We start from the raw sequence: 13,033 nt of genomic DNA, 5'->3' as shown, positions 1-13,033 counted from the left end.
AGGGACACAATAGCAACTCAACTTAGTCCAACTGAGTTTCCCGTTTGAAAGGGTCCTGAGATTTCCCGTGACATTTTCATGCTCTTTCTTCTTTAAGGGAATGGATACAACTACGTTTCCTAGTTACAACTAGGAAAGTGCTAATGTGAAAGTCTAGCACAAACCAAGAGATTTCCTTTTCAGTCAGTGACTCACCCATTGACAAGAGCATTTTAAGATGTGTCTGAGAAAAAGGCAACTAACTAAACATTTGTAATTACCTGTGCTTAAACTCTTGTCTTCCCAGCAGCTTGTTATCCAGTTCATCTGGAAACACTATGGGAGACTTCTGTGTTTTTGTGGCAAATTCACTAGCGAGTGTTGCTCCAGTTCTAGCCCAATGTTAGGGCTAGAACCCCTAACATTAAGCATGATATAATCAAATTTTACCTAGTTTTTTAAAAATATGTTTCATACTTAATGTTTGTTAGCTAATCATTATCAACATGCACAAATTAAGTGCTAAATACAAACCTCTATGGTATGGTTTTGTGCAAACTACAGTGATAGTATATGTGCTATGAATGTTTAATCAGTATGTTTAATGAGTGTGTTTAACTATAAACTTCAGCTTTTTTCTGACAGTCCAAATAATAACCTTCGCAACAGACTATAAATTATTCTTGGCTCAGGTTTTATTTTTTTCTCATCAGAACCCCTAATTTAACTCTTGATCATCACTTGCATTACATCTTACTCTTCAAGATCTTTCTATCAATTCCCCAATAGCCAATAAAACCTGCATCACCAATTACTTTTCTGGGGCTTTCTTCCTCCTTTGTTTTTGAGCCAAGTGAATCTTCACAAAACCTGAACAAATGCTTATGCAATTCATGAGTACAGCTTTCCTCTTGGTTTGAGACTGGACCCTCACCTACCCTTCAAGTTCAGGATAAGTTTCAGTCACTTCATGAAACTGATATGGAGGCAGCTAGAATCACCAAGGGAGGGGCAGAAAATAGAAGTCCTATCATGTACATTGTTATAAGAGAAAGAGTCTCTTCTCCAATAAAATAACGTTCTCCTATATAAGCAGAAGGAGTCAAAAAGGACATCCAATAAATTCTCATATTTAAAGGACCAATATCAGCAATATAGTCTATGTGTGCAATGCACAAAATCATTACATAGGATATGTATGTAATCATGCATTTTCAACAGAATGAGATATGTGGTTCCTTGTTTTCTTACTAGAGTATTTGGGGATTTAAGGAAATACCGTATTTTAGGTTCTGTAAGGCTAATTATCATAGTAACTTCTCATAAAGAACAAAGCTTCTTGAATCACTCATGGCATCCCTGCAAATGGCAACCCATCAAGGATGGATGACTTACAATTGGTTTGACCAGCTGAGCTAATTGCACCCACACATAAGCTGTTTCCATATCCAAACACCCACCCAACAGCTCTTTGGAGGCTGGCAATAAAACTGCTTTCTTCCTGATTGCATGATAACAAGCTGGCACCCTGCCCTGCAAATGGAAAGTCCCTACCTTAGGTAGGTCTTCAAAGCACTAGTGATCGTCTTTATCTCCCATTCAGCACAGATATCGGTCTCTGTTTCAGAAGCTGTTTTGGGGTCTAAAAAGAAGAAAAGGCAATGTGTAAACAGGAGCAGAAAATAAAGCTAAAAAACAAGCACAGTACATAAAAGCATCAGCCTCTCTATTAACCAGAGAAATCCAAATTAAAACAAAAACAACACCTATTTTTTTGCTGGTTCAGTTAAGAATACGGTTAAAAATCAAAATATCTATTGCTGGCAAAAATGCAGTGAAACTGATCCTCTCATAAACTGCTGGAGGCAGAAGAGATAAAATGCAACAGTTTTGAAAAGCAATTTGGCAATATGTATCAAGAGACATAAAAATGTTTATACCCTTTGAAGCAGTAATCCCACTTCTCACAATCTAGTCTCAGAAAATAAAATAAAGCAAGACCAAAGTTACATACCCCAGGAACGTTTAATACAGGCTAATTCTTTGTAACAGCAGAAAAAATTTAAAAGGAGATAACCTAAATGTCCAATGATGGAAGAATGATTAATTTTGGCATGGCTCCCTGATAGAAAATTGTATTGCATTTACATGATAATGCTGACTATGTAACAATATGGAAAATGCCTAGATTATCATGCAATGTCAAGCAAAAACACCCAAGCAAACCAAGACTTGAAAGTTTGTGAGAAACTTGTATGAACAAAGGCTGAAAGGAAATACTCTAAAAGTAAAATAGTGGTTGTGTTAGAGGGGGAGAACTGTTGTTTCTATATTTTCTGAACTATGACTTGATTCCATTGCTTTTATATGTACTTCTATAAATTGCCTTAAGCCAAGAAGTGCAATGGGGACCTCCATAATTACGCTGGCTCCTTATCATTCCTCTTTTGTCTCCTCTTGTGTGGACTTGTCAACAAATGTGTGTATTTTAAATGCACATGTATTATAAAGGAAGAGATCACTCTTAGAGTTAGTCTTCCTGGGCAGCACACAGCCCCATCTCACCAATGACGAGGTGATCAGAAGTGAAATCTTTCAGCACAGTGAAGACAGAATCCAGCTTTCTCACACGCAAGACTAGTGATTTGCCTCCCAGCTCTCACTCCCATTTCTTTCTATTACAGCACCTCATGTTCGGTAGGGCTGCCCTCTTCTCCCATTCCTATAGTACATATGCTTGGAGGCAGGCTCCATGCTTCCAGGGTTGGGAAATGAGAGTCAGACCAAATCAAAGCACAGCATCTCTCTGACTCCATGGCTAGTTCAGGGAGAATCCAAGACCTAAGCCAGTTGGATCAGAGGGAACTTCAGGACCTTTCTAGGAGACAGGGGGAAAGCTCTCTGCTATTTCCTTTTGGGTTTATACCTGGAAGGTTATCCAACAGTCCTAGGTGTCACCACCTAGAGCCCAAGAGTGAAGTCTGACAGACAAACACAGAGATGAAACAAGCAGAGAGAGCTTGATGATATGGGTTGAGACCTCGTATTTTGCCCTTCCTTTTTAATCATGCGAGCCAATAAATTCCCTTTGTCCTCAAGCCAGGTGAGGTCAGGTTTTCTGTTTTTTACAATCCAAAGAGAACTATATGATACAGCAGGTAAACAGAAACAGCCACTGGACTCTTTCTGGACAGTCTCAAAGAAAAAAAGAGGTTCCTCCTACAGAGTCAACACCTTTTCAGCTGGAAAGGAAGAATGAGTCACAAGTGGGCACAATATATTTTCTATTTATTAGGAAAGAACCCACTTTCATTCAAGCAGAAAGAGTCCAAATAATCATGAGTGGATTAAGGATTTAGGCTCTAATCCCAGGTAAGGGCACAAATGCAGCTGATACCTACTGCTCTCAGCATGTTCCCCGATACATTTAATTTTTTTTTTAAAGATTTATTTATTTATTTTAGGGGAGGGGCAGAGGGAGAAAGAAACTTAAGCAGACTCTGTGCTGAGCATGGAGCCTATGCGGGGCTTGATCTCACAACCTGAGCTGAAACCAAGAGTTGGATGCTTAACCAACTACGCCACCCAGGCCTTCCCCTGCCTGATACATATTAGATGAGCCAGAAAAGGTCCCAGCTCACAAAATGTTTGGTTCCTAAAGGCAGCACGTGTATGTGTTTGCAGGTGACGCTGGGCATGAATGAAATCTGTCCTGTCACATGAACAAACAACAAACAACCTAAAGAGAGTGATTTTATTTCTAGGGTCACAGAATAGAGTTCCATCACAGCAAATTTCTGAAAAGTCAACCACATGGTGATTCTCCAAATGACCAAAACCTCTGCCACTTTAATTCTTTTCTTGCTTTGTCGTCTCTCACTACCTTAATGGTTTCTTCCTGCAGAAGAGTATGTACCAAAAAACTTTGCTTAGCATGACTTTTTCCCCTCCCCAACCCGAGACACATGGAGAGCTGCCATAGTGCATGGTTCCTGGATGCGAGACAACCGTTACTGTACATTTTTCTGAGGAACAAACCAACTTCTACCCAAGAAAGAGTGAGCATGACACTAAACAAGCAGTTGGCAGGTCTGGGAGTTATGAACTGTTCCACGAACCACATTTAGCAAACTAATGATTAGCTTCCATTTATTCGGGCTCTGTAACCATAGGAATATTGTGTAACATTACCGAGAGGAGAGTCAGATTACAGCCCTGCTAAAGGGCTTTTTATAGCATCGATGAGGCAAGGCTCAGAACTTGAGCACGTCCATTTTAATTCATTTAATATCCAAACTAAATTGAATACAGCCTCCCAAACCACCTAATTTTCAGAAAGTGCTGCCGATTTCCACACCTCCCTTACCGATGCTCCCCCTCACTTAGAGAAGCTTCCTGATGGCACCCAAATATGATGCAAAGACATAATTACAATTATCCTCTGAAGGCAGTACATTTCTCCCCACCAAGTCACCTGACCATTGCATTGCACTGTAAAACGGACCTAAGCTAGAGGATCAAACCAACGTACAGAAAGGCAGCCTGTGGGTAAAGTGAAATGAATGTATTTCTTCATGAATCTACTCCTACATGAATTTGGAAAAATAGGAGACAGACTGGAAGCAGTGGTTACAAGAGGGAATAGTCTCAGAAATATCACAATGATCAGATGGATCAGCAAGATCCATCTAGTCCAGAACTGTGTTGCTGATGAAAACACGACAGACATTCTAGAGGAAATGATCAGGACCAGCCACCTACGTACTCCTAAATTTCCTAAGAATACATTATAATTGTATGCAAATTAATTTTTTCTCTTTAACTGAGAAAATAATACGTGCACATGGCAAAAAAAAATATTCAAACAAAACAAGTAGATAAACACTGAAAGGTAAACCTTTCCTGTGCTAGAGGCAATTATTAATAACAGTTCTGTGTATGTGTATGCTATCTCTAACAGCATATGCAAACACAAGCATATAAATACATACAGCTTTCAAAAAACATAAACACAAGTACACTATACATGTCATTTTGTGCACTGCTATTTTCATTTAACAGTATCTTGAGAAAGTGTTCCACGTGAGCACACATATTTATCTACCTCACAGTAGTACTTCACTGTACCATAATGTCCCCATTAATGGAAATTAGGTTATTCCCTGAGTTTTGCTATGATAAACAATGATATAAACTACTGTTTCCTTGTACATGTCTTACCTATAGAAAAAAATCCATCAAAGTAAAATTCCCAGTTCGAAAAGTACATGCATTTTTATTATTTATTATTTAAAGATTTTATTTATTTATGACAGAGAGAGAGCAAGAGAGGGAACACAAGCAGAGGGAGTGGGAGAGGGAGAAGCAGGCTTCCTGCAGAGCAGGGAGCCTGAGGCGGGGCTCAATCCCAGGACCCCGGGATCATGACCTGAGCCGAAGGCAGACGCCCAACCGACTGAGCCACCCAGGCGCCCCATACATGCATTTTTAATTATGAAAGATATTCCTCAACTACCCCTCAGAGGTTGTACCATTACATTTGAGAGTGACTCTTTCCCCAAATCCTTGACAATTTTCAAAACTTTGATCTTAGCCAATCTGAGAGGTGTAAAAAATCCTGTTTTTAATTTGCCTTTTTTTAATGAGGAGGAAGGTTGAGAATCCTCTCCTATGTGCCAAATTTATGAAGTATACTCACCCTTCCTAAGCACACAGTTCCATGACTTTGGACAAATGTATACAGTCATATAACACCCACAGTCAAGATAAAAGTCATTTCCATCACCACAAAAATCCCCCTGTGCCCCGGTACATCAATCATCTCCTACCTCCAGCCCCTGGCAACCACTGTCACAAAGCATAATACTTAGTTTGATCCTTTTATTACTGGATAGAATCAATTTTATGGATATCCCACAATTTGTCCATCCATTCATCAGGTGATGGACATTTGGGTTGTTTCCAATTTTTTACTGTTATGAATAAAGCTGGTATGAATATTTACATACAGATTTTTATATGGACTAAAGTTTCATCTCTTGGGTCACTTCCTAGGAGTGGAACTGGGTAAAAATATGTAGAAGAGGTCACATAGTATGTTTAACTTTATGAGAAATCGCTAAATTGTTTTCCAAAACAGTTGGGTCATTTTGATTTCCCACAGCAACCTGAGAGCTCTAGTTGCTTCACATCTTCATCAACACATGATATGGTCAGGTGTCTAATTTTGAAATTTTAGCTGTCCCAGTAGACATGAAGAAATTTTTTTTTTAAATTTGCTTTTCTTTAATGACTCATGATTTTGCTCATCTTTTCATGCACTTTTTGTCCATCTGTGTATCTTCTCTGGTAAACTATTCAAATCTTTTACCCATTTTAAAACTGAGTTGGTTGTGTTCTTATTACTGAATTACTTGAGTTATTTTTAATATATTCTGGATACAATTCATTTATCAGATACATATCTTACAAAAGATTTCTCATCTGCAGCTCTCAATTTCTTTTTCTTAGTAACTTTTAAAGAGCACAAGTTTTTTATTTGGATAAAGGTTAGTTTATCAGGTTTTTCTTGTATGTTTCCTCCTTTTTATATTCTATTTAAGACATCTTTTCTAAATAAAGGTCACCAAAATTTTCTAAGTTTTCTTCTACAAGTTTTATAGTTTCAGCTCCTAGGTTTAGGAATATAATCCATTTTGAGTTAATTTTTAGATATAGTTAAAGATAAAGATGGAATTTTTCCCATATAGCTGTCCAACTGTACATTTGTTGAAATGACTGTCCTTTCCCCCACAGAACTACAGTGACACCTTTATCAAAGATCAACTGACCATATATGTGTGGGTCTTATTTCTAGATGCTCGTCTGTTCCACTCATCTGTATGTCATTCCTTAGGAAATACCATGTGATCTTTTCCTTCTGTAAATGTTAGTTGTATTTTCTTTACTGTCTTTTTTTTAAAAAGATTTTATTTATTTATTTGAGAGAGAGAAAAAGAGGGAGAGAGCACAAGCAGGGGGGAAGAGCAGACGGAGAAGGAGAAGCAGGTTCCCGGTTGAGCAGGTAGCCCAACACGGGACTCGATCCCAGGACCCTGGGATCATGACCTGAACAGAAGATGGATGCTTAATTGACTGAGCCACCCAGGCACCCCATTCTTTACTGTCTTCAAAATTTTCTTGAGTCTTTCACATTCTCCATCTCCATAACATCTTTGAGGAAGAAGTTTATAAATATATACTATCCACTATGTAGATTAGACTTTTCATTTACCCTATAGGTAATTCTTTCAAGACTAGTTTAATTTCATAAGCAATTTAATTTATTTTATAAATTTTATATTTACATAAATATAAATATATTTTACATTTATATATATTTATATATAATCTATATATATTTTTATATATAGTTTAATAAAAATTTCATAAGCAAATTTGTATTTTCTGATTATAAAAGACATACATCTTAATACCTTGCATCACTTCCCCTATCTAGTGCCTAAGAATCCAGAGTATCCACAGCCACTTCTGTATGGAGATCTGAAAGCTCTTACTGTGTCAAATCCCTGGTCTTATGAGAACTTGCTTGTAGCATTCCAATAAGCAAAAGTGATGGTAGGAGGTGCAGAGAGGAAGGTGAGCTTCCATCCGGGCTCTCCATTCCCCAAGAACTCAGGATTGTGGTTAATAGCAACCTTGCTAGCTCCAAGAAGGGTCAATTAATCCTTCATCCCAACAGTCTATCATGTCCCAGTCCTACACCATCTGTCTGTTCCCTTTTACTGGTGGATAAAATTGGAAGTTAATGAATTACATGGCACTGCTGCTTCCATGAGGCTACAGTCTTCAAAGTCTGGGGCTTTTCCACTCATGAGTAAACAAGCCTTCAGATCTAAGAAGTTGTCATGAAGAACAACATAGAGAATCCTATTACTTTAGGATTTCTTCTGAAAGAATCTCTGCTTGCTTTATTTATGCTATGCTGTATAAGAATGTGAGAAAAGAAGGGCACAGAAAAAGACAAATATTCAAGGCTTCAGAGGAGTAAGGAAGGATACCTCATGGTGGGATCAGAGAGCAGTGGGTGAGGCATGCTATTGTAATTTGGTGCTTTAAAGCCTTGCAGTCTAATACCTTCCAGGTATTCTCTGTAGCACTAACCTTGCTTTAAACATGAATTAAAAAGGAAAAAGTTACAAGATGACAAAAAATAGCAACATGGAATTTGTACTTTTTCACCACCATGGTGAAATACTAATGAAGATGCACAAAAAAAGGGAAATGAAGTTTCAAAAGCATAATAAGGCTCATAGTCAACATTTTGCCTGTCACCAGAGGAATATCCATCAGGCAGAACTTGGTGAAGCCCTGAGGAAAATCCACTTGCAGGAACCACGTGGTAGGCAATGGCCCTCCACTCACCCTAAACCATAGCCCAAGACACCCCAGGGAGCATCACTGCACTTCCCCCACCCCACCCCAACACACAGAGGGGAAGGTGCTTTCAGGAGTAGCCAGAATTGTCCTGAGATCAAAATTCAGGCAGTGAAATTAGACTGGGGACAGGAGTGTAGGGATATCCCTTTATATCAAGGGAAATGAATTCAGGAAGGAGAAAGTCCTAGAAGAAAGATGTGAGTAACAGCCAAGAACCACAGCACACATCTTATTAACCAGGAATAAACTTCACTTCTCCCAGAACCATGACCAGCAGAATCAGGAGAAATCTATTTAGGCTTATAGGTCCACACTAAAACAAAGATTTTAAAATACCAGAAAGTTGGATGGATTCACATATACCAGCCCTCCAATACATGTGCAAGAATGATTTTAATAGAATAAGGAGAATCTAGCCACAGTGAATTTAAGGCAAAGACTTATAAACTTCTCTGTGTTCAGGTTTGATTAAAAATATTAAAAAGCTGATGAAACACTTGGCATAAAATATGAAGACCAAAGCACTCTAACAAAATTTCAGAAAGCACCTGTTCTGTACTATAAATGAAATTCAGAAAACTAATGGATAATATGAAATAAGGCATCAAAGTAAGAAGACACAGACTGAAATAGTAAAGGTCATGGCTGAAAAGTATAAATGAAAACAGCTAAATATGTTAGTAAAGACACAAAAAACTCAATGAGAAAATTAAGGTTTGCATTATAAACAGAAAAAAAAAACTCAACCCAAAAGAAATTTAAATAAATGACATGGATATGGGGTACAAGTTTGAGAATTTTTGCTAACATACAAAGAATCAGGAGAAAAAAATTGAAAATGTAAAAAATGAAGAAAACTTCTTTTTATAGATCGAGAATTGCAGAATAACAGAGAATTTGTTTTCCTTTGGAAAAACATATGTAAAAACTCCATCAACAGACTCCAAAATGTATAAAAGAATGATTATATAGTGATACTAAAAAGTAGTAGAAGGGGAGAAATTTTCTTATTAAATGGTTATTGGTCCATCAGATAAGTATCCAAGGAAAAGGAGAGTTATTTTCCATTTTACATAAATATATTCTTGATGGGATGTAAAGAAAACAAAAACGTTTTGTAATCCTAGATGGAGAAGGTCTTTTAAGGCATAATTCATCTAGGAAAAGGACTGATTTCATAAAAGACTGGACTTTGTAAAAATTTAAAATATTCATAAAACAAAACAAAAACAAACGTACCACAAATAAAGTTCAAGATAAATGACAAAATACAAAAAAATATTGGTAACATAGCCTCCACATCTAAAAGATTCTTACCATCAGAAGATGAATGCACCAATAGAAAAATAGTCTCAAAATCAGGCAATTCAGGAGAGAAGAAAAATAAATCAGTAAGAAACATAGGGAGAATGTCCAACTTCACCCAGAACTACAGAAATGCAAAGTTAAATAAAAAAGAGATACATTAAAAATATATTTGTAATTTATATGCAAAAAAAAGTAATAAAGAGTATGGCAAGGACGTGAGGTAACGGGCACTCCACAAACCGCTGACAGCAAATTTGCAGTATCTGTTAAGGGCCTTGAAAACATGTACATACCTTGGCCCAGCAATTCAACATCTTAAACCCTAGGGAAATCATTCAATATGCATATATAACTTAAAAATAACAACAGCCAACATTTATTTACTAACATGCAGAGGCTTTCAGACTCAGCAACCTGTATGCATCTTTCCTTTAACCCTCACATTATTACAGAAGCAGGAGTTATTACAGATGTTGAGACAAGACTAGACAGGTTTAAATAATTTGTGTAAAGTCAAATGGATAAGCAGTGGAAATGCAACTTGTCTAACTCCAAAATTCATACTTTTAACCTTTGCATCCCCTATGGGGACATTTGCCTGAGTGTTTTCTAGAATGATGAAAAATTGCAATCAGTCTATGTATCCAAGAATAAGGGATTGATTAAAAAGTTGGATCTACACAATACATGGCCAAAAAAAAAATCACATTCTAGAAGAACTTGAATGACATCAGAAAATAGACTGTAGTGTTACATGAAAAAAAACCTATTAAAAAGCAATATATATGCACGGTGTGATTCCACCTTTATAAACATTTTATATTATAGAATATATTTTAATGGTATGATAAAATGGTCAGTAAAGGTTATCTCTGGTCTGCAAGACTTTTATTTTCTTCTTTCCACTTTTTGTATTTCTCCAAATTTGCTATAATCACCACTCACAAACTTTGATCAGAAAAAATGTTATTTAAAAATTAATATAAAGATGTACAGGAAGAAAAACAGATGTAGTGAACAAATCAGCATATAGATGATTTGTATTAAAAAATGAGCTAAAATTTGGAAAAATTTATCTTAACATTCAGGGGACAGGAAAAACAATAATATACACATGGAAGACACTATTTCTAGGAATCTGCAAGTGTTCCTGAGACCTTTTCACTCTTCACAGACTAAGGACTCCCACTGCTAGGAGGAAGAGGATTATGGGTAGCTTTTGGTAGGACACTAGCACCAGGCTACACCACATGTACTAACAGATATTCTAGCAAGCTTTCTTAAGGAATTCTAATCAATAGAAGGAAAAAGTTCTTAAAGCACTGGTTCTATTTTTTTTTAAGATTTTATTTATTTATTTATTTGACAGAGAGAGCACATGCACCCAAGCAGAGTGGCAGTCAGAGGGAGAGGGAGAAGGCTCCCCACTGAGCTAGGGAGACGGACATGGGGCTTGATCCCAGGACCCTGGGATCATAACCAGAGCCGAAGGCAGACATTTAACAAACTGAACCACCCAGGCATCCTTCAAAGCACTGGCTCTTAAGATTCCTCTTCTAATCTCAAGTCCTCTAATGTACTAAGAGTATACAAAATAAACTCAAAGTGATCAAAGGAAGTCTCTGGTTTTACTTAATTCTAATCCATAATTTCAATATTAAAAATTCACTACTCCACTTCTGAGAGCCTCTGAAAAATAGTCCATATCCTACCCATTGCCTAGCACCTAAAAGGGCATCCAATCGATACAGAATAAAGCAACAGTAAATGAAGGGTTCACACTCAGCCCAGCCATCTCAGGGAGAGGTTTTGCAGTGTAGGAGCCTTATTTATTCTACACTCTTGGCTAACCCAGCCTAGCACCAATACCAGGAATTGATGAAAAGGGCAGCATGTTAATGCAAGGGAAGAGACCTGCCTTCAGGTTTGGAGTCTTCCTGGTCTAAGAGGTGATTCCTCACTTCCAAGATCCAAACAGGTTATCTTAACTGGTCATGAAAATCACAATACCATTCTCCACTTCTGATGAGATCTTGCACTGTGGTCATCTTTCAGCTCTGGTTGAGCCTCAGTTTGGATTCTAGTCTATCTGTAATGTTCTCCTGGTAGAGGCAGATGGATGGCCTTGTGACTTTCAGCTGCTGGTTATTAGTTTTTCATGACATTTCTCAGGTATTCATGATTATTTTGTCTGCCCCAGGAAAACTGAGGAAGAGAACAGGACAAATATTTTGTTTGAGAGCCACTAAGAGAAGTGATAAAAACAAGATCCTTTTACACCACTCTTTGCTTAGCACAACTGAGCTAAAGTGGTTCTTTTTTCTGGCAAACCCATCCAAAATGTCCTATTTCTTTTCACTAGTATCACCTTACATAATAATCTGTCATCTTTGAAATCTCTGTCCCATATCCAGTAGATTACAAAGTCCTGTTGTTCATTTGAGCCTTTTTTCCCTAATATCAGAGCATATACTTGGTCCAGCCCTCGTTCAGCTATGCGCTGCTTAATTATTGCAACTATCTTCTTCCTGTGTGTCTCTCCATATCAAATACAGGCTCCCCATTGCTGCCAGTGCTACCCTCCTAAGACTACAGTCTGATTTTGTTAAACCTGTGTTGGACATAATTTTTTTTTAAAAATCTACCCAGCAGCCATTATTTCAGGAAAGCACTCCTCAACATTCTTTTAAAAATAATCCTGCTCAGTCTAGCCCCCACCCATTCCACTTTGCCAGACCTCCCAATATCACCAGAGATAAGCACAGAATCAAGGCCATCTAGAGCCATCTGCTGTAGGTCATGTGACTGCCCTGAGACAGAAATGACTCATGTGAATGGCCCCATGCTGACCAATCAAAGTCCTCCATGAACTGTCAAGAAAGATACTCTCGGGTCGCCTGGGTGGCTCAGTCGTTAAGCGTCTGCCTTTGGCTCAGGTCATGATCCCAGGGTCCTGGGATCGAGCCCCGCATCGAGCTCCCAGCTTGGTGGGGGGCCTGCTCTCCCTCCCCCTCTGCCGCTCCCACTGCTTGTGCTCTCCTGCTCTCTCTCTGTCAAATAAATAAAATCTTAAAAAAAAAAAGAAAAAAGAAAGATACTCTCTACTCAGTGATGTAAGATTCACAAACTGCTGAGGCTGAACAACGTGGGACATTCCCACAAAGAAAACAGCTGATATCAAGACAAGCAGAGATCACAGATAATGAGAAGCCAGAAGAAAGGAGTGGGAAAGGCTCCAGCAAAGGTAAAGAGATCATTGGAGCCACCAGATCCTGCTATGCTTCTGCCATCTTGGACTGAGCAGTTG

At 38.0% G+C, this 13,033-nt stretch overlaps 1 protein-coding gene across 2 annotated transcripts in view; it reads right to left on the bottom strand.

Annotated features, from left to right (window-relative positions):
• The window catches only part of ARHGAP26 (Rho GTPase activating protein 26), a 419,879-nt gene that overhangs the window by 151,326 nt on the left and 255,520 nt on the right, over positions 1 to 13,033 (bottom strand). For both annotated transcript variants that reach the window (XM_021702216.2, XM_021702215.1), the window contains exon 15: positions 1,534 to 1,621. In XM_021702216.2, the coding sequence (XP_021557891.1) occupies positions 1,534 to 1,621 (88 nt within the window). The remainder of the gene's footprint in view (positions 1 to 1,533; positions 1,622 to 13,033) is intronic.

Source organism: Neomonachus schauinslandi, chromosome 7, assembly GCF_002201575.2.
Source record: "Neomonachus schauinslandi chromosome 7, ASM220157v2, whole genome shotgun sequence".
Classification (NCBI taxonomy): domain Eukaryota; kingdom Metazoa; phylum Chordata; class Mammalia; order Carnivora; family Phocidae; genus Neomonachus; species Neomonachus schauinslandi.
Note: the sequence above shows the minus strand (reverse complement) of the source record. Positions and strands in the feature narration are given on the sequence as shown.